We start from the raw sequence: 22089 nt of genomic DNA, 5'->3' as shown, positions 1-22089 counted from the left end.
ATTAGTTTGGTCTTTCTTCTCTTTGGTCTTTAAAGTGATTATTTTTAATAAATCATGGCTCCAGCAAACCTCTTTACTTCTGTTTACATTCATGTAACTTTCATTATTCTTATTATTCACTAAGAATTGTGGTTATTATTCACATATCACACTGCACAGCACAAATGATGAACTTACATACAGTAAAATATATATATATTTTTTTTATATATCTACTTACATTAAATGACAAACACGTTACAATGGACACGTTTCATCATTCGGCACTGTGACAAGTACAGAAATACAATTTACAGAAAATATATTGTTATGGCACGTAACATCTTCTGATCCAGGACAATGTACCAAATGATTAAAATATTTACAAATATAACCAATTGAACAAATCAGAAAAATAATAACTTTGAACATCAAATGTACATGCAATTATACAATCACACACGGGCTTTAGCACGAGTGAAGCACCACACATCTCACAATCTAAACCTTCTGTTAAACAGTTAAACACAGTTTAACACACTTAACTCTTTCCCCGCCATAGACGAGTTATCTCATCAATTAAGAGAAAACATTTCCCTGTCAATGATGTTTCCCTTACGAGTTTTTACGGTTGTCTGTAATTCCGCTATTATCCACTAGATCCACTTATAAAAAACTGAAGCAAAAACAAATTTTACAAATTATAAACACTGTGTATGCTTTGATAAAAAAATCAACAAAAATGCAATTATTTCAGATTCAAAATGCGGTATTTTTAAAGAAGCCTACTCATATTTAAGAAGTTATAAAATGAGAACAAATAAAGGTAGGATGTAACATGTTTCCCATTTTGTTTGTTTGAAAGCAGAGGGTCTGTTTATTTATTTGATTTATACTACGGGTCTGTTGAATGCTGTATTCTGATTGGTTGAGAAATGTTCCACAGGTATGCATTATTTTTTGATAAGAGCATATCTGACCTGTCAGATGTGTTAAAAATAGTCACCAGCAATGTTTGTGGTAACCGTGGTAAGCGGATTTAATTGACTCTGGTCCACTGAATTATGTGAAAATAATGAACACTCAGCTTTGCGGAGTGCCACATTACCACCTTGGGTGTGAATTGTTTTTTTTTATAATTTAACGGCCCATTGTCAATTATTCCTAACACATTTGTATTAGGGCTGCAACAACGAATTGATTAAATTGATAACAATCGATAACTGAGAGCGTTGGCAACGAATTTCATAATCGATTTAGTATAAAAAAAACTGTGTTCTCTGTTGTTTCCGGATATTTCATTCAAGCACAAGTCCACCGCTGCCAGGGATTCCCCAGGGTCTTAAAGCCTGTAAGGATTTTGCATGTGCGCTTTTCTAAAACAGCGCTTTAATTCGGTTTACAAACTAAAAGACGTAAAATGGACTTGTATATATTTAGAATGACAGACATAGAATGCATTGCATGTTGCTTGCTTATTTTGTTTTAAACCATGATCAATGCCAGTCTACACGTCATAATAACAAGGGACTTAATTATGTCAGTATCAGTGTTTTATTTCTATCAGTATTTTCTTTCTACCTTGCACAAATAAAAACGTCACTGAACTTTTGAGGTGTTATTGTAACAATGACCACTCAAACACACCAAACCAATTACTAAACAATTACTAAAAATACACACAAAAACAAATTATTTACGGGCACTGCACTAGTGCTTCTAATGACAACTGGACAGCTGTCACACAAGTTTGCAATGCAAAGCAAGATGCATTTAAAATTAAGTGATTGTTTGCTCAAAACAAGCAAAATTATCTGCCAATGGGGTAATAAAAATAATCTTGTTGCTGTTATATATACACGGTTTCAGCAGTAACAACATAAGCAGCTGTCGTGGTCCGCACGTAACTTCCGGTAAACTCTGCTAAGAATAAATAAAAACAAAGTTCTTTAAACGTAGTTTATATATATATACCAAGCAAAAAACAACACACAGATTACCTAGGAAACCAAAACATTTGTTATTTTTGAAGAGACATTTGTTCAAGAGATCCGTTTAGCAACTAGTCAGACCATTAAAAAAACCGAAACCGGAAGAAAGTTCGGATCCAGATGTGTATCGCGTCAGCACACGTGCGTCCGATGAAACCGTCTATATCTGATTAAGATTATTTTTTATTACCCCATTGGCAGATCATTTTGCTTCTGATATTGTTCTATATTTTTTATAAATTATTTATTGTTCTGGCAGCTCAGGAGCAGTTTATTTTAAAAAAGTCTATATATTTGGCAGATGTAAAGCATACATGTGTATGTTTTTTGTGTTAGTCCATTTTTATTTTATTTTATTTTTATTACTTTAACAGCTCAGGGATGTTCAAGGAACAACATGTTTGTTTTCTGAATAAAGGGTTGGAAATTAATGCTTTTTATTATGATTCATCGATTAATCGAAAATAAATAAATAATAATAATCGACAGATTAATCGATCATTAAAATAATCGTTAGTTGCAGCCCTAATTTGTATGTTTATATATTTATAGAAGAAAATCTTCCTGGCATTTTGTGAAAGTTTTGTAAAAATCACAAAAAATGCTGGAGGGCAACTTATTTAAAAAAATGGCTGGTGGGGAATATACCTGGGTGAATAAGTAAAGTCAATGTGTGGGAATTACTGCACAAACAAAGCCCATGACCATTGACTGACTGGTTAATTTTACCCAAAAGCTTTTCTAAATGTGATTGTTAGCACTAATGCTGCTAAAGATAGTATCGTCTCAGATTGTATTCACAGGAATCAGATCTATTTTAACTGAAAGCGCTCACTGTCTGGTAAAGGAGCTGTAGCTCATTTGCATTTAAAGGTACACACATGAAAACGGTGCCCCATCCAAAAAGTGGCATTTTGGACATGTTATAATAAATGATCTGTGGGGTATTTTGAGCTAAACTTCACAGACACATTCTAGGCACACCTCACACACCTTTATTTAAGTATCAGTAACAGTCAGGATCAACTGGCAGTGCTCCTGCGACTATTGTTCCCATACCAGTTTTATAATCAATGCCGTAATAATAGCTGACATTATTTTGAGTAAAGGCTTTGATATCGGTCTGGATAATTCCATTATTACTTATCACTGTTGCTACTTTCTGATCCTTTCTATCATTGGACTGGTCGTGACTTCGTTTATGTTTTTCAAGTTTGACAGAACACGTCTGGCCACACGTCCCAAAGAAAGTCAGGAAGACGGGTATGAATGTGATGCCGTGCACAGCCCCGATAAGAATGACTAGGAACATGATTTTAAAGAAGGTTCGGAAGATGTAGCTTTCCGCACCAGCGAGCACAATTACACCTGCGATAGTGGACACCGCTCCTTGTATTACCGGGTAGCCCAGGTTATAGATAGCATCTATGGCTTTGTCATTTGCGGACGATCGTTCGCTTGACACAAAAGCATAGGATATATGAGCAGAGAAGTCTACGGAAAAACCAATACAGATAATAAGAATGATCATAGATATTGAGTCTAAACTAACATCCCATAATGCCATGAAACCAGCCACACCCACGAAGACAGACGCTATGGCAAATGTCACCCAAGCTGAACAAATAGGATTTGGTATCAGCAAGAGTGAAATAAGTAACATGGCGCATGTAGTAACTATTACATTTTGGATCGTAGAACTTACTATGAAGTCATATTGGTCAAAATAGATAAACATGGGGTGGTACACGGTTAGATTAATAGGGGGCTGAAACTGTCCACATTTTTCTGCTGTTTCTCTGAATGCATTCAGCATATTCTTCTCATCGACCGATGTGCTGATGTTCATCGTCTGAATGAACATGCGCGATGCATAAATGGTATTGTCACTGAAGTTGACATCTTGACTGAAACCAAAAAAACGAACGTCAGATAGAAAGTAAGTTAAATTTTCTTTGAATTGTATTTCATCATTTAAATTTAGACCAGAATCATTTCCATACTGCATATACGCATGAAGCCAAGAAATTGGTGAGATTTTTGAGTCATTGCAAGCCACCGGCAGATTCTGAAAAAGGTCCAGGCATTTTTTTATTTGAGAACGTGCAGATGAATTCCAGTACTGAAAGTTTTCGTCTGTCATGACTAACATGACATTGGGACCATAAGTGGAAAAATATTTATCTTCATCATCATAGTAATTACCGACGTACGAGTTGTCCGCTGCTAAATTTTTCACGTCAAGTCCTTCCTGTATTTGAAAACATCCATAGATGCTGGCCGCTAAATAACCAGCGTAAAACACGCACACGCAAACCTTAACCCATGTCTTTGTCAGAAAAGGTCCATAGTGGTTTTTAAAGAACAAATCTATAGGCGTTTCTAAATCAGTACCTGTGTTTTCGTTATAAGCACCACCGACACAGCAAATATTACCGGTCACATTATCACTCGTCACTTCAGGAACTTTCATGCAGGTGAGCCAATGTTTGTTGCCTTTCTCTCGCCGTCCGTTCAGTGCAAGACAAGCACCGAAGAATGTGATGTTGAAGACATAACAGAAGAGAATGGCCGTACTAGCGTACAAACAGAAAGATTGCACTGAGCGAAACGGAGTCAAGAGACCAATGTAGAAAGAGAGGACGTCCGTCAGCGTGGTTATAGTGATGGACACAGCTGCCTCTTTATACGTTTCTGCCAAGCGATCTCCCACGTCTTTATCAACTCTTGTCTTCTGCCAGCAGGAGATCATAATAAACATATCATCAACTCCAATACCTGAAATACAGAGAATGTTAATTTTATAAATATTATACATTTACAGTATTAACTTCTTGGTCGGTGATGTTGTGTTCCTTTAGCTGAAGAGATAGATATTTAATGCACTATATAGCAATTTGGATGTTAAAAATTAGGGATACCACATTTTCTAAAGTACTCGTACTCGTTAAAAGTCCCTGATACCTGGAATCGATAGCACAGTCTGAGAAATGTCTAGGTTTGAGCAGCGTGTAAGGGGTTAATGCCTCTTGTGTTGTCCAAAGAGGCAGAGTTTACAACAAACTGGAAACCTAGTCCTTTGTTTTTTTGTTAAATTATATGACTAAAGCTGTTACCTGTTAATTTAAATCATGTTTTTTTATTAAGCATCCCTATTAAAAATTCAACATTTATATGCTACATTACTGTATTTTGTAACCATTTGACTTTGAAACAATGAAGCGTTTTTCATATTACAGATTGCAACATTCACGCAAGTAAAGCTTAAAGGGATAGTTCACGCAAAAATTTAAATTCAATAAAATCCTCAATGTATGTGATTAGGCCTATCTTTTTTCAAAAATGAACACAATCTGAGTTATATTAGAAAATGTCCTGGCTGTTTCAAGCTTTATAATGGTAGTAAATGGTGCTTTTGATTTGAAGCTCAAAAAGTGCATCCATCCTTCACAGAAGTAATATACACAAGTCTCTGGGGTTAATAAAGGTGTTCTGATGGCAATCAATGCGATTGTCTAAGAAAAAAATGTATATTTAAAACTTTAAAACAAACTAAAATAACTAGCTTTCCGATAACAACCAACGTGCATTCACGAGAGAGTGTGTTTCCAGCATAGGACATAGCGTACAAGACGTATTGGTGTAGTGACAAATACGAAAGCTCACACTCAAAAAAATATTTAGGCCTAATTCATAAGATTTATGTATTTTGATTACATGTAACATTTCCATCCATTTGGATTACATACTTCTAATCTAAAAAAAACAAATAAACTTTATATGATAGATATTTTTTAGATATATGTAAATGAAACCAGTAAAATTTATGTAATAGTTTTACTTAGTCCAATGTGTTTTAAATGCATAAAAAAATGGATTATGTATTCTTTATTAATAAACCCAATTCACTTAAAATGCATTACATTTAAGTATCTTTACTAATAAACCATTTATACATTTATATATTCCTCCTCCATTCACCCTAAATCACAATATGCTATAACAAAAAAAACACAAAAAAGAAGAAGAGCCAGACCACTTGGTTTTGCATTCAATCAATTTATTTAATACTTCAAGGCATTACTCATAAGGCAGCAAAAAAGAGCAGCTAACAACTAGCATGACAGCCATGGCTTATACACCTCGTATTGTGTGCAAAAATAAATAAATAAGTGTGTTTCAGACATTTCAGCCACAATCAACCTCATTCCACAAATAAGTGCAAACATTTTGAGCAAACAGGCTGCAGAAATACAAAAAAACCTGTAAAACTTGAGGTAGACATAAATCAGTGACAACAACATTACTTTAACATTTTCAGAAATCTGTGACATGATGTAATAATAATAATTTAGAATGATTGGGTGGTAAGAAAAAAAAATGGCACATGGCTTAGTGTTTTGAGTGGCTGTGTGCCATTAACAATTTTCATGCATCTCTAATTACATGTTAGATATACATCAATTACATTTTTCAAAAACTTTTCAACTTTTAAAATTGTTAAAGCAATATTCCAATTTAATAAAACAAAAATCCCGATAGTTTTCTAACCCCATATGTTTATGTTTTTCTTTGTTCAGTCAAGAAGAAATAAATTTTGAGTTAAAGATTCCAGGATTTTTATCAATTTAAGACTTTATTCGACCTCAAGTTTACGGTGTCAATGCAGATTTAAAAGGGCTCTAAATTAATCCAAATAAGGCATAAGGGTCTTATCTAGCTAAATGATTGTCATTTTCAAAAATAAAAATAAAAGAGGACTTTTAAATCACAATGTTTTGCACTAGCTGTGTGACACACTAGCATGACATAACTGAAACTACCGTTCCAGTGTTTACAAGCGAGGAGAAAGAGGAGCGTTCAGATGTTGTTGTATGCGAAATGATACTAATTAATGTCTTTGGGTCCGTTTATTATTTAAAATGGTCAACAAATGTGCGTTTCACATTTGTGATGTGTAAACATTTATTACGTAGTACACAATGTCGCACTGTGTGTCACATGGATAATGCAAGACAAGTTGTTGTGTTTTAAAAGTTTTCTTGCCAAAAATGATAATCTTTTGGATACCCTTATAAACCCTTATGCCTCGGTTGGGATCGTTAAGAGCCCTTTAAAGCTGCTTTGAAACTTAACTGTTGAGGTCCAATAAGGTCTATTAAATTAAGAAAAATCCTGGAATGTTTTTCTCAAAAAACATAATTTCTTCTCAACTGAACAAAAAAAGACAAGCATCTTGGATGACAGACAGTAAATTATCTTTTTTTTTTTGTTTAATGAAAGTGCAATATTCCTTTAATGTTATAAAGTTCACTTAAAAATGTACAAAAATGTACCCACTTTGAGGGGGATGCATCAGCGTGTCTGTCAGGTATTCACTGAAGCATCTTTCAGTGATTGCTTGGTTGTATCAAGTCCAGTTCCATTAGGATTTTTTGAAAGGTCAAAGGTGCACCTGAGGTTCTTCTGGTAGTTCAGTTTAAGTGCATAAATGAGTCCAAAAAGTAATTTCACACCCATGTGTGACACCAAGTAGGTTTTGCAAAACTTCCACTGTCTGTGCAATCCCCAACTCACCAATTTCACAATTCTGGAGAACAACAAAAAATCAGTCCCAATAGCAGGCAAAGTGAAATTTTCAAAAATGTGCAGGCACATTGTTTTACAAACTCTGATATTTAAAATATGTAGACTGATTCAAATGTGTAAAATAATAAAACATTAGTCACAAAACCATCAAAAGACCTGAAAACAGATAATCACCTTGTTTAAACATCTAGTTATCCATAGGATATTTATATACACACACATACACATACATATAAATGGATAGATATAAAAATAGAGTAGGTTGACATACACTTACCACATATTCTTTAATGTGTCTCTCCATGCCTTCTTTGAGGTAGATACAGATGTCTTCAACTAGAACAAGACAAAAAAACACACATTATTGAATGATTTTCTTTAACAATATTTTATGTAGATAATAGTTTATAGAGACAGATAAAGATTTTGTGAGACGAAGAGTATGTATTTTTCTGTTTCAGAAATATTGTGTCCCAGCATGTGTGTACACTACCGGTGAAATGTTTGGAATGAAGTTTCTTATGCTTATCATGCCTGCATTTATTGGAAAAAACCCACCTGTTTTCAATATTGACAATAAATCATCATATTAAAATGATTTCTAAATGATCATGTGACACTGCAATGATGAAAATCCAGCTTTGCATCAGAAATCAATATCTTTGTACCATAACTTACATACCCTCTCTAGCAGGTTGTCCCACCATATAGACGATGAAATGATGCTGTATCTGTAAAATAAAAGTTTTAGTTAGACACATAATGCACTCAACAACATAGTATAATTGTAACATTCTTTTGTTAATAAAGTCACAGAGATTATATGATTATTTTATTCTGATAAGTCTCCAGTAGCCTATGACTTTATTTATTTCTTAGGTTTCAAACATTAAACCACAAAAAATAACCAATAAAAGCAACAGTCACTGACATGGTAACTTACATTCCAACAGACCATCTGTGTAGTGAGGTGTATTTTACTCTGAAACATGCAACGCGTCACACATGCAATTAAACAACAGAAAATTATATTTTAGATAATCACATCAAACTTGTTAACTTTACTCACCTACAATTTGGCGATCGTAAACTAGTGAGATGACGATCCAGTCCAATGCAAAATGGCGAAGTCCATGTGCTGTAGCGTCTGTTTTTGATTTTGGCGCCACCTCCTGACTGGAGTGTGAATAGACGTCATTTCCGCTTCTGCTAAAGTCAGTTTCCTGACACTTGTATGTAAATCAATCTCATAGAATTTATCCGGTTTGTTTCACGGCTAGATTTATTTAATTCATATTCATACATTTTAACTGATTAAATCTAATAGTTTTTAAATTGAACAGATTTATATATATTCTAATAAATCGGATTACATATATTTTAAAAAACGAGTATTTAAATAAAATCTAAATGATCCAAATACGTAAAAGTAAATATTGCCAGGAATCGTTTTTTTGAGTGCAGAGAGTGAAACAAAACGCAGTCAATAAAAATATAAAATGGGAATTTCAAGAGTTCACGCTTACAAATTAGTCAGTTTGGCAGATTATTTGAATGTGCTCCTCTCGAACTTTGTTCATAAAACATCACTTTAAAAAAATTTGATATTAGACAAGGGGATATTAAGTGTTTTGTCCAGCACTATCTCTTTAAGCTGGAGTACACCAATTAAGAACTCCAGGAGATGGAGGAGCTATATGTCATACACTGGAAATGCACACTTTTGTGAATGCACATTGGTCATTAATGGAAGCTGGTTATTATAGTTTATAGACAGTTTCACTGGACACACACACGTTGTCGCATTTACACATCTGGATGGAACCCAACAGCCGGTCTCTGTTTGTTAAACTATGTTTTTACCTCAAAATAGACAAATTAATACATACCTATTTTTTTCAATTCGTGCACTTTTAATCTTTGTACAGCATGTTGTGATTGTGTTAGCATTTAATAATAATAATAATTAGTTACATTTATATAGCGCTTTTCTCAGTACTCAAAGCGCTTTACATATGAATGGGGGAATCTCCTCAACCACCACCAATGTGCAGCATCCACCTGGATGATGCGACAGCAGCCATATTGCGCCAGAACGCCCAGCTGCTTAGTGGAGAGGAGACAGAGTGATATAGCCAAGTAGTATGAGGGATGATTAGTAGGCCAATGGGCACACCCCTACTCTTTTTCAAAGGACATCCTGGGATTTTTAATGACCACAGAGAGTCAGGACCTCGGTTAAACGTCTCATCCGAAGGACGGTGCTTTTTTTGACAGTATAGTGTCCCCGTCACTATACTGGGGCATTAGGACCCACACAAACCACAGGGTGAGCACCCCCTGCTGGTCTCACTAACACCTCTACCAGCAGCAACCTGGTTTTCCCAGGTGGTCTCCCATCCAAGTACTAACCAGGCTCAGCCCTGCTTAGCTTCAGTGGGCAAGCTGTCTTGGGCTACAGGGTGATATGGCTGCTGGCTTAGCAGCCATATCATATTAGCGTAGCCCCATTCATTACTCACACATTCACGCATTGAAAAAGATAGGTATGTATTAACTCTTTCACCGCCAGCGTTTTTAAAAAAAAGTTGCCAGCCAGCGCCAGCGTTTTTCATGATTTTCACCAAAGTTTAATGCCTTCCCGAAAATGTTCTTATTTAAATATATAAACATACAATATACCAAATGAAAGAACAGACCCTCTGCTTTCAAACAAAACAAACCGTTTCATCCTACCTTTAGTGGTTCTTTTGCAATCAGCTTTTGAATATGGGTAGGTTTTTGCAAAAACACCATATTTTGAGCATAAAGCAATGATAATTCCATTTTTATGACGGACTTTTCATAGAGATCCCATTCAGAGCGATCTTTAAAACAGACACGGACATGCAGCAGCTTGCCATAGGGCAATACTTCCGATTTTAAAAAGTTGCGGAAGGGCGCCACCAAGTGGATAAAAGCGGTATTGCGGAAAGACGGAAAATCTCGTCATTGGCGGGGAAGCGTTTTCTCTTAATTGACGAGATATCTCGTCAATGGCGGGGAAAGAGTTAATTCGTCTAAGTTGAGGTAAGATCATAGTAAAATATTGAAAAACTGGTGTTTTCCTTTAAATTAGAGCCGGGACTCGATTAAAAAAATTAATCTAATTAATTAGAGGCTTTGTAATTAATCGAAATTAATCGCATTTTATTCACATATAAATATTTGACCTGAGAACATTGAGAAGTTATTTTTTCACATGGATTTTTAGTATACCATGAATAACGACTGAATACATAAGCTTAAGCAACAAAAAATTGTTTATTTTTGTTCAACCAAGTCGTTGTACTTGGAGTCGGGCTAACGTCCACGCTAGCTGCTATATGTTTTGCATTGAGATGATACTTGAGGCTCGATGTGCTGCGGGTGATATGTGAATTCCTTGTTGCATAGCTTACACACAACCATGCTCTTATCGACGCTTCCATCCGTTCGTTTTTATAAAAGAATTTCCCATCCACGGGGCCAACCAAAGCGATCTCATCAGCTTCTTCGTTCATGTTCACTGTGGTTTGTTGTTGTCTGAAGTCATGAACGCTAGTTGGTGCTCCAGTATAATCGGTCCGCCGAAACTCATCCAACGAGAAATGTTCCGCAGTGCAAAAATAAGTGCGATTAAAATGTGTTAAAAATGTTTAAAGCGTAATTTTTTGTGTAATTAATTAATCTTAATTAACGCGATAAAGTCCCGGCCCTACTTTAAATATAAAAACATGCAATATATCAAATGAAAGAACAGACCCCCTGCTTTTAAAAAAAGAGGTGGCATCCTATCCTCATTTGTTTTCTTTTTAAAACCTCTCAAATATGGGTAGGTTTCTTTAAAAACATAAATTTTGGAACAAAAAGCTGAGATAATTGCATTTTTGTAAAGAACTTTTGTTAGAGATCAGACTTAGAGCGATCATCAATAAGAGTTCACAGAGTTTTTACTAATTTTGGACTTAGTGGATACTTCTGTGTTTTATAAGTTGGGTAGCGCCACCTGGTGGATAATAGCGGAAATATGGATTGTCGTATAAACTTGTATGGATTGCCAAGTTAACTCATCAATGTTGGGGAAAGAGTTAATCGTCTGACTAGTAGCTAAACTAAACTGTGTAATAAATACTTAGTCTCAAATAACAAATGGTTTGGTTTCCTAAAGACGAGGAGAGACCGCGATCGTGGATCACCGCTATGTGAAGGAAGACTAATTTTGTGACTAATATTGAATGGCCGGTTTGGTTATGCTGATCTGTCAATCCTGACAGGACAATGACAGAAGCAAAGAAGCAAGAAGTAGTAAACATTAGTAAATGCATTAACTAACATGAACCAACAATAAACAGTATAGTTTCTCAACATGTATTAATTCTTTTTAATGTCAATGCACTTATTCATGCTAGTTCATGGTGTATTGTTTAATGTTAACAGTGACACTGCCTGATTTTATAAATGTATTAGTAAATGCCAAATTTTACATGAACTAAGATTAATGAATGCTGTAGAAGTATTGTTCATTTTTAGTTTAACTAATTGTTAACAAATACAACTTTATTGAAACTGTGTTACAAGTTGAGATTAAAATTAGTTTATTACTCTGTGGCAAAATGTCCTTACCAGCACATCCCTGAAGACTCATTTCATTTTGTTTATTTATATTTTGACATTTAAAGATGTTTCACAATTTAAAAGCTGTAAAAACTTTTTTATTTAAGGCTTAAAATATCAAAATCAAAAAGATTATATTAGTAAAACTCTGTAGTAGTGCCTGGCTTCTGCACTTTTAAAAATACACTTCTACATGTGAATACCCTAATAAGTGCCTCATTTAGCTATAATAAGTGAAAATCTAATTGAGTTTAGGATTTTATTTGATTAGTTCACACTTAAAAAGGATGTGTAAATTTTTTACACATCTTTTTGTGTTAAGCTTTTAACACATAAAGGGCCCTATTTTAACGATCTAAGCGCATTGTCTAAAGCGCACAGCGCAACGTCTAAATGGGCGTGTCCGAATCCACTTTTGCTAATTTAACGACAGGAAAATTGGTTTATGCACTGAGCGCAAGGTCGAAAAGGGTTGGTCCTATTTTTTTTAATGATTAATGGGAGTGTATTGGGCGTAACGTGCAATAAACCAATAAGAGTCTCTAATTCCCATTAAAAGCCAGTTGCGTTGGCGCTATGTCTAATCCCTATTTAGATGACGGACTTTGTCAACTGAAAAACTAAGTGGAGGAAGAAGATCCCCAGTTTAAGATTAATGTTAAATAATTGTGTTGTTTTTCACTTGTATTGAAATTGTTATTTTTTATTAAAACCTTTAAAACCCGTTTTCTTTTAGTCATGGAAATAAAAAAGCAGGATTTTAATTGCTTTAAATGGCTATCCAATATCATCAAAAAATAATTTACAAGTTTGTAAGAAAAGGTTTTTACTGTAAAAATACTTTATTTGTAACAAACAGGAGATAAAGAATTTACAAACGGCTCTCCGCACGTTTCAGCACTTGGACAGCGTCAGTTTTTTTTAAGCATTACTTAAAAATGTTTCTCATCTCATCATATCCGCAGGTACAGAGTCATCATATACAATAAATCTGTGAGGTAGCATTTTAAAAAAAACATTTAAAAACAGATGCATTTGTTTAAAGCAAAGCATTTATTTTTCTTACCAGGCTGCAGGTGAAGCAGCTCTTTGTGTCTTCTAATGTCTCATAATTAGTCTTCATTTATGTCCAAGAGACTCAATAATAATCTTTTACATTCAATCCTTTAATCTTTCATATTTAAAAGTGTTTTTGTGCTGCTGCGCATTCATGTATGTGAGAAGCAAACCCGCGTTGTCGTCCCGTTTAGGCGCATATTACTAATGCGCTCTTTAAATAACAAAAAAACATATTGCGCCATTGACTTTAGACTTTAGAGCAGGTTTTTGTTGGTCAATTGTGTAGTCTTAGTTGCCTCAAAATAGCAACGCGCCAACAATGCGCCTGAACACACCTCGTTTTCAGACCAGAACGCCCATGGGCGCAAAAGGGGGCGCAAATGCATTTGCTATTTAAACAACGTGGCGCTAAACGTGAAAATTATAGTTGCGCAGGGTGGAAACTAGCAAAAGACACTTGCGTCGCGCATTGCGCTGAATTGCGCCGGGTGTAAGATAGAGCCCTATGGGTCATTTTGTGTAGATTTTGTGTTAAAAGTAACCCCAAATTTGTTGTTTCAATAATAACACAGATGGGTGGATTCTGGTACTACGCGTTTAGTGTGTTGTCCCAGAATCAACACTAATGTGTTGATTTTTAACACATTCGTACTAAAAGTGTTGATTAATCAGATCAGATCACCCAATTATAAAAATAATCAGTAGTTGCAACCCTAGTTTTAAAAATTAATATATTTTTTTACAAAATCACATTGATTGTCGTTATTGATACCATACCAGTATTTGTACTGGTGATTATTATAATTTTTTAGTTACTGATTTAGAGGAATGACCAATATGTAAATGAAAATGTTTAAATAACTTTACCAAGAATCAGAAAAGGAACTGTGGCAACCGTCATGGAGAACGGCGTTTCACAAAACAGCAGCAACCCAAAACTGACAAGCACAGCCATACCAGCAGAGAGGACCCCGGCTAATGCAACCCATACTTTAGTTCGAACGCAGTCTAACCTACAAATAGCAGAGAAATGGGACAGTTCAGTGCATATGATAATTTTACAATAACATTTCGAATCACCATTTTTTTTAAAACTCTGTAATACCTCAGACAAAAAAAGATTGAAATGCTGATGGCCAAACAATATGTGATAGAGAACAGGGGGATCACAGAGTCTAATGTGGCCTCTAATTCCTCCTGTCTTGATTTTGATGTAAAGTAAGACACGCGTACCTGAGGAGATTTTTAAAAAAACAGCACATTACTCGGTTCTCAACATAAAAAACATACAATATGATTCAAAATGTCCATATGTTAAAATTTTTACATTGCTCAAAATCAATATAGACATTATGCCATTTGAAGCACAGTATGAATGACTTTATAAAGTTATCTATGAGCAAAATGTGTATAAGTAACAAAAAAATTTACTTACTTCTTTGTTCCCTGAATATTTTGAGAAGACTTTGAGGAAAGCATCAAGCCACTTTTCTATTTGTTGCAATGAGTTTTCATTTAAAAAATAATAAAGCCTGACTGCATTCGTTGTGTTTATTTTTGAGCTTTCAGCCATTAGATTTACACCGCCTAGACTCGTTCCCATAAACGTGCCATTATGCAGGGGATACGTAATGGTTATAGACTTGATTTTACTGGAGTTGTAATTGATTATATCTAAAATTGGATTTGACATACACTTTCCTTTTAAACGGGCGCAAAGCTTTTCAAAAGTGCTGTTGTCCGTGTTGATATTTTTTACTTTTCTATCCAGATCAATGATTTCATTAAACGCCGTCTCAGTTAATATGTTTGTTTTCTTTTTGCCTGTAATGATCAAAGAGGCATATTTTCCTTCAGATACGAGTCGTAGAAGAGAAAACTCCTCAGGTTGTCGGAGGTGTTTTACTAAAGTCTCCCTCTCAAGCTTAGCAGGTCCATTCACAGGTGTGAACTGGTCTTCGATATCATTTGCCTCCAGCTTAGAAAGCCAGATAAAACCACTTCCAAGAGCCATTGTAAGACATGAAGCGAAAAGAAACGCATATGGATAGACACCAATAACATAACCGAGCTTTTCAAAAGCAACAGACATAGGCTTTTCAATGCAGTTGGTTTTACACCTTGGCATCCTCACTTCAATCAATCTGTTGCTCTTCTGTAAAGCTCCAGCAGAAGCCGCTGTGTGAACCGAACTGAATGTGGCCCTTATATGTAGGTTAAGCTGAACGTTGGCTTATTTATTAACCAAATAGCTCATCAGCACACCTGGAAATGTTCTCTGGATTTGTACAAATTGATCAAAACTATGACAATGCAGATAGTTCTAAACATGCCAAAGTGCATTATATTATTATAACTAATATGTTTATATAAACTTGAACTTCTATTTATAATATCTTTGTTTATGCTAAACTGAGGTTCTCATGGCACTTTGATCATTATTCACACTGTCATGAAAGAAATGAGGAAGAAGGAAGCCAGCAGCAATACAAGGGCAAAATAAGTGACTAAATTAATTTCTTAAAACATATTAACAGACATATAAACTGCTGTAGGACTTTAATGGCACTCACATAGGACATTTTTTGTTTTGACTAAGGTAAAAACATAATACAATAACATTTATTTTTGAGATTAGTATATGTATGGGTCAATGACAAAACAAGCTCATAAAAACGTATTTTTTAAACATCTTTTAAAAATTGATAAAATGCATATACAGGATATTCAGAGTCAGGAACAATGTGTTTGAAAAGTTTTGTCTGATGTACATAATTTCAGTACATTTTAATGATTTTTTGCACAATATTTTTGATATCCCCATTAATAAAAATGTAAGGTGGTAAAACCAATCATTGTCTATTTGCCAGATAGGTAATGTGCTCCCTGCATATGTCATGATGATTGTTTGTTTATTTGATAGCGGTGTTTAAAATTATAATCCTTAAAATAGTTTAAAACGACTTTCCATAAAACTAACATTCGAGGACTATAAATTTAAGAACAATAATAAAAAACACAATTATAGACACCTTAGCTTGCATTTATTAAAAAATAGAATTATCAGCCAAATTAATAATTGGCTTATTAAAATTATTTAGCTTAATGTTTTCTACTTCTTATTTGACCTTCTGGTTGCACCACCTGACCTCTGCAATAAATTAACATTTCTAATCTACTTCTACGTGGATGCTGTGCTCATACCATATATATATATATATATATATATATATATATATATATATATATATATATATATATATATATATATATACTTTTTAAATATAATTAAAATGTGTTTGAGAAAATAGCATTTTTTTGTTTTACATTGGTTGTGCCACCTGACACAGAAAGTGTACCAGCCTTCCTTAAAGTAGCTAACTTTTGATTTAGCCAAAAAGACCACATGGAATTCACTGAATAATGTGATATCATGTTTAGTGTTACTGTTTATACTTGTTAACTTTTTAGTAATAGAACTATAATTGTGGTTGTCCTACCTTAACAAATTGTATTATGTAAACAAAAACTTTTATTCTGCAAATGTTTAGTTGCGACTAATCATGAGGCAGCACTAGAGCTAATGTTACTGTGTAAATTAATGTGTACAAATGTTTAGCAACAGGTCCTTGGATTCTTGGACACTGCCTGATTTTATAAATGTATTAGTAAATGCCAAATTTTACATGAACTAAGATTAATGAATGCTGTAGAAGTATTGTTCATTTTTAGTTTAACTAATTGTTAACAAATACAACTTTATTGTAAACTGTGTTACAAGTTGAGATTAAAATTAGTTTATTACTCTGTGGCAAAATGTCCTTACCAGCACATCCCTGAAGACTCAATTCATTTTGTTTATTTATATTTTGACATTTAAAGATGTTTCACAATTTAAAAGCTGTAAAAACTTTTTTATTTAAGGCTTAAAATATCAAAATCAAAAAGATTATATTAGTAAAACTCTGTAGTAGTGCCTGGCTTCTGCACTTTTAAAAATACACTTCTACATGTGAATACCCTAATAAGTGCCTCATTTAGCTATAATAAGTGAAAATCTAATTGAGTTTAGGATTTTATTTGATTAGTTCACGCTTAAAAAGGATGTGTTAATTTTTTACACAACATTTGTGTTAAGCTTTTAACACATAAAGGGCCCTATTTTAACGATCTAAGCGCATTGTCTAAAGCGCACAGCGCAACGTCTAAATGGGCGTGTCCGAATCCACTTTTGCTAATTTAACGACGGGAAAAATGGTTTGTGCACCGAGCGCAAGGTCGAAAAGGGTTGGTCCTATTTTTTTTAATGATTAATGGGAGTGTATTGGGCGTAACGTGCAATAAACCAATAAGAGTCTCCGCTCTCATTCCCATTAAAAGCCAGTTGCGTTGGCGCTATGTCTAATCCCTATTTAGATGACGGACTTTGTAAACTGATAAACTAAGCGGAGGAAGAAGATCCCCAGTTTAAGATTAATGTTAAATAATTGTGTTGTTTTACACTTGTATTGAAATTGTTATTTTTTCATTAAAACCTTTAAAACCCGTTTTCATTTAGTCATGGAAATAAAAAAGCAGGCTTTTAATTGCTTTAAATGTATGGCTATCCAATATCATCAAAAAATAATTTACAAGTTTGTAAGAAAAGGTTTGTACTGTAAAAATACTTTATTTGTAACAAACAGGAGATAAAGAATTTACAAACGCCTCTCCGCATGTTTCAACACTTGGACAGCGTCAGTTTTTTTTAATCATTACTTAAAAATGTTTCTCATCTCATCATATCCACAGGTACAGAGTAATCCTATACAATAAATCCGTGAGGTAGCATTTTAAAAAAATATTTAAAAACAGATGCATTTGTTTAAAGCAAAGCATTTATTTACTTACCAGGCTCCAGGTGAAGCAGCTCTTTGTGCCTTCTAACGTCTCATAATCGGTCCTCATTTATGTCCAAGAGACTCAATAATAATCTTTTACATTCAATCCTTTAATCTTTCATATTTAAAAGCGTTTTTGTGCTGCTGCGCATTCATTTATGTGAGAAGCAAACCCGCGTTGTCGTCCCGTTTAGGCGCATATTACTAATGCGCTCTTTAAATAACAAAAAACATATTGTGCCATTGACTTTAGACTTTAGAGCAGGTTTTTGTTGGTCAATTGTGTAGTCTTAGTTGCCTCAAAATAGCAACGCGCCAACAATGCGCCTGAACACACCTCGTTTTCAGACCAGAACGCCCATGGGCGCAAAAGGGGGCGCAAATGCATTTGCTATTTAAACAATGTGGCGTTAAACGTGAAAATTATAGTTGCGCAGGGTGGAAACTAGCGAAAGACACTTGCGTCGCGCATTGCGCTGAATTGCGCTGCATTGCGCCGGGTGTAAGATAGAGCCCTATGGGTCATTTTGTGTAGATTTTGTGTTAAAAGTAACCCCAAATTTGTTGTTTCAATAATAACACAGATGAGTGGATTCTGGTACTACGCGTTTAGTGTGTTGTCCCAGAATCAACACTAATGTGTTGATTTTTAACACATTCGTACTAAAAGTGTTGATTAATCAGATCAGATCACCCAATTATAAAAATAATCATTAGTTGCAACCCTAGTTTTAAAAATTAATATCGTTTTTTACAAAATCACATTGATTGTCGTTTTTTGATACCATACCAGTATTTGTACTGGTGATTATTATAATTTTTTAGTTACTGATTTAGAGGAATGATCAATATGTAAATGAAAATGTTTAAATAACTTTACCAAGAATCAGAAAAGGAACTGTGGCAACCGTCATGGAGAATGGCGTTTCACAAAACAGCAGCAACCCAAAACTGACAAGCACAGCCATACCAGCAGAGAGGACCCCGGCTAATGCAACCCATACTTTAGTTCGAACACAGTCTAACCTACAAATAGCAGAGAAATGGGACAGTTCAGTGCATATGATAATTTTACAATAACATTTCGAATCACCATTTTTTTTAAAACTCTGTAATACCTCAGACAAAAAAAGATTGAAATGCTGATGGCCAAACAATATGTGATAGAGAACAGGGGGATCACAGAGTCTAATGTGGCCTCTAATTCCTCCTGTCTTGATTTTGATGTAAAGTAAGACACGCGTACCTGAGGAGATTTTTAAAAAACAGCACATTACTCGGTTCTCAACATAAAAAACATACAATATGATTCAAAATGTCCATATGTTAAAATTTTTACATTGCTCAAAATCAATATAGACATTATGCCATTTGAAGCACAGTATGAATGACTTTATAAAGTTATCTATGAGCAAAATGTGTACTGTATAAGTAACAAAAAAATTTACTTACTTCTTTGTTCCCTGAATATTTTGAGAAGACTTTGAGGAAAGCATCAAGCCACTTTTCTATTTGTTGCAATGAGTTTTCATTTAAAAAATAATAAAGCCTGACTGCATTCGTTGTGTTTATTTCTGAGCTTTCAGCCATTAGATTTACACCGCCTAGACTCGTTCCCATAAACGTGCCATTATGCAGGGGATACGTAATGGTTATAGACTTGATTTTACTGGAGTCGTAATTGATTATATCTAAAATTGGATTTGACATACACTTTCCTTTTAAACGGGCGCAAAGCTTTTCAAAAGTGCTGTTGTCCGTGTTGATATTTTTTACTTTTCTATCCAGATCAATGATTTCATTAAACGCCGTCTCAGTTAATATGTTTGTTTTCTTTTTGCCTGTAATGATCAAAGAGGCATATTTTCCTTCAGATACGAGTCGTAGAAGAGAAAACTCCTCAGGTTGTCGGAGGTGTTTCACTACAGTCTCCCTCTCAAGCTTAGCAGGTCCATTCACAGGTGTGAACTGGTCTTCGATATCATTTGCCTCCAGCTTAGAAAGACAGATAAAACCACTTCCAAGAGCCATTGTAAGACATGAAGCGAAAAGAAACACATATGGATAGACACCAATAACATAACCGAGCTTTTCAAAAGCAACAGACATAGGCTTTTCAATGCAGTTGGTTTTACACCTTGGCATCCTCACTTCAATCAATCTGTTGCTCTTCTGTAAAGCTCCAGCAGAAGCCGCTGTGTGAACCGAACTGAATGTGGCCCTTATATGAAGGTTAAGCTGAACGTTGGCTTAATTATTAACCAAATAGCTCATCAGCACACCTGGAAATGTGCTCTGGATTTGTACAAAATGATCAAAACTATGACAATGCAGATAGTTCGAAAAATGCCAAAGTGCATTATATTATTATAACTAATATGTTCATATAATCTTGAACTTCTATTTATAATATCTTTGTTCATGTTTGTGCTAAACTGAGGTTCTCATGGCACTTTGATCATTATTCACACTGTCATGAAAGAAATGAGGAAGAAGGAAGCCAGCAGCAATACTGGCAATACAAGGGCAAAATAAGTGACTAGATTAATTTCTTAAAACATATTAACAGACATATAAACTGCTGTAGGACTTTAATGGCACTCACACAGGACATTTTTTGCTTTGACTAATGTAAAAACATAATACAATAACATTTATTTTTGGGATTAGTATATGGGTCAATGACAAAACAAGCTCATAAAAACATATTTTTTTAAACATCTTTTAAAAATGGATAAAATGCATATACAGGATATTCAGAGTCAGGAACAATGTGTTTGAAAAGTTTTGTCTGATGTACATAATTTCAGTACATTTTAATGATTTTTGCACAATATTTTTGATATCCCCATTAATAAAAATGTAAGCTGGTATAACCAATCATTGTCTATTTGCCAGATAGGTAATGTGCTCCCTGCATGTGTCATGTTGATTGTTTGTTTATTTGATAGCGGTGTTTAAAATTATAATCCTTAAAATAGTTTAAAACGACTTTCCATAAAACTAACATTCGAGGACTATAAATTTAAGAACAATAATAAAAAACACAATTATAGACACCTTAGCTTGCATTTATTAAAAAATAGAATTATCAGCCAAATTAATAATTGGCTTATTAAAATTATTTAGCTTAATGTTTTCTACTTCTTATTTGACCTTCTGGTTGCACCACCTGACCTCTGCAATAAATTAACATTTCTAATCTACTTCTACGTGGATGCTGTGCTCATACCATATATATATATATATATATATATATATATATATATATATATATATATATATATATATATATATATATATATATATATATATACTTTTTAAATATAATTAAAATGTGTTTGAGAAAATAGCATTTTTTTGTTTTACATTGGTTGTGCCACCTGACACAGAAAGTGTACCAGCCTTCCTTAAAGTAGCTAACTTTTGATTTAGCCAAAAAGACCACATGGAATTCACTGAATAATGTGATATCATGTTTAGTGTTACTGTTTATACTTGTTAACTTTTTAGTAATAGAACTATAATTGTGGTTGTCCTACCTTAACAAATTGTATTATGTAAACAAAAACTTTTATTCTGCAAATGTTTAGTTGCGACTAATCATGAGGCAGCACTAGAGCTAATGTTACTGTGTAAATTAATGTGTACAAATGTTTAGCAACAGGTCCTTGGATTCTTGCCTGACTGCCAAACCTCTTCACACAGTTGCTCCATGCTCGTCGTCTCCCCTTGTCTTTAGCAAACTAAAACATTTTTTATCCACAAGGTATTTGTTTCAGCGATCAGTTTAGCCACTAGCCAGACCATTAAATAAAGACAGACTGAAAGTAAAGAGCTCTGATGCGAAACCCTTTAAGAGCGCCTGTAAGAGCATGTCAAAACCTCTGTCAGTGTCCCAAAATGGTCGAACCGTTAAGTGGATTTGTAGAGAAAGTATTTGATAAACACATAAT

General features: G+C 34.2%; 3 protein-coding genes and 1 pseudogene across 3 annotated transcripts in view; 1 reads left to right on the top strand and 3 right to left on the bottom strand.

Annotated features, from left to right (window-relative positions):
• acsl2 (acyl-CoA synthetase long chain family member 2) overlaps positions 1-22089 on the top strand; it is a 62887-nt gene that overhangs the window by 25099 nt on the left and 15699 nt on the right. The gene's annotated exons all lie outside the window — the stretch shown is intronic.
• On the bottom strand, positions 179-20313 carry LOC135730178 (patched domain-containing protein 3-like). Its single transcript, XM_073816269.1, has 4 exons — positions 19586-20313; positions 19252-19379; positions 19014-19159; positions 179-4748 (listed from the first exon to the last, which is right to left on the bottom strand). The coding sequence occupies exons 1-4, from the start codon at positions 20276-20278 to the stop codon at positions 2977-2979; spliced, it is 2739 nt and encodes a 912-aa protein (XP_073672370.1). The 5' UTR covers positions 20279-20313; the 3' UTR covers positions 179-2976.
• LOC135730524 (5S ribosomal RNA) lies at positions 9922-10038 on the bottom strand (annotated as a pseudogene).
• On the bottom strand, positions 14365-16380 carry LOC141283007 (patched domain-containing protein 3-like). The gene has a single exon (XM_073816268.1). It carries the CDS (start codon positions 15379-15381, stop codon positions 14647-14649), a length of 735 nt encoding a protein of 244 aa, XP_073672369.1. The 5' UTR covers positions 15382-16380; the 3' UTR covers positions 14365-14646.

This window comes from Paramisgurnus dabryanus, chromosome 11 (assembly GCF_030506205.2).
Source record: "Paramisgurnus dabryanus chromosome 11, PD_genome_1.1, whole genome shotgun sequence".
NCBI classification, from domain to species: Eukaryota; Metazoa; Chordata; class Actinopteri; order Cypriniformes; family Cobitidae; genus Paramisgurnus; species Paramisgurnus dabryanus.
Note: the sequence above shows the minus strand (reverse complement) of the source record. Positions and strands in the feature narration are given on the sequence as shown.

Excerpts from the sequence above, each read along its gene's own strand:
- LOC141283007 (XM_073816268.1), bottom strand. The coding sequence starts at position 15,381 with ATGCCAAGGTGTAAAACCAACTGCATTGAAAAGCCTATGTCTGTTGCT.
- LOC135730178 (XM_073816269.1), bottom strand. The coding sequence starts at position 20,278 with ATGCCAAGGTGTAAAACCAACTGCATTGAAAAGCCTATGTCTGTTGCT. Across the intron at positions 19,380-19,585 it reads AATATTCAGGGAACAAAGAA|GTACGCGTGTCTTACTTTAC; the intron begins GTAAGTAAATTT and ends AAATCTCCTCAG. Across the intron at positions 19,160-19,251 it reads TCAATCTTTTTTTGTCTGAG|GTTAGACTGTGTTCGAACTA; the intron begins GTATTACAGAGT and ends TGCTATTTGTAG.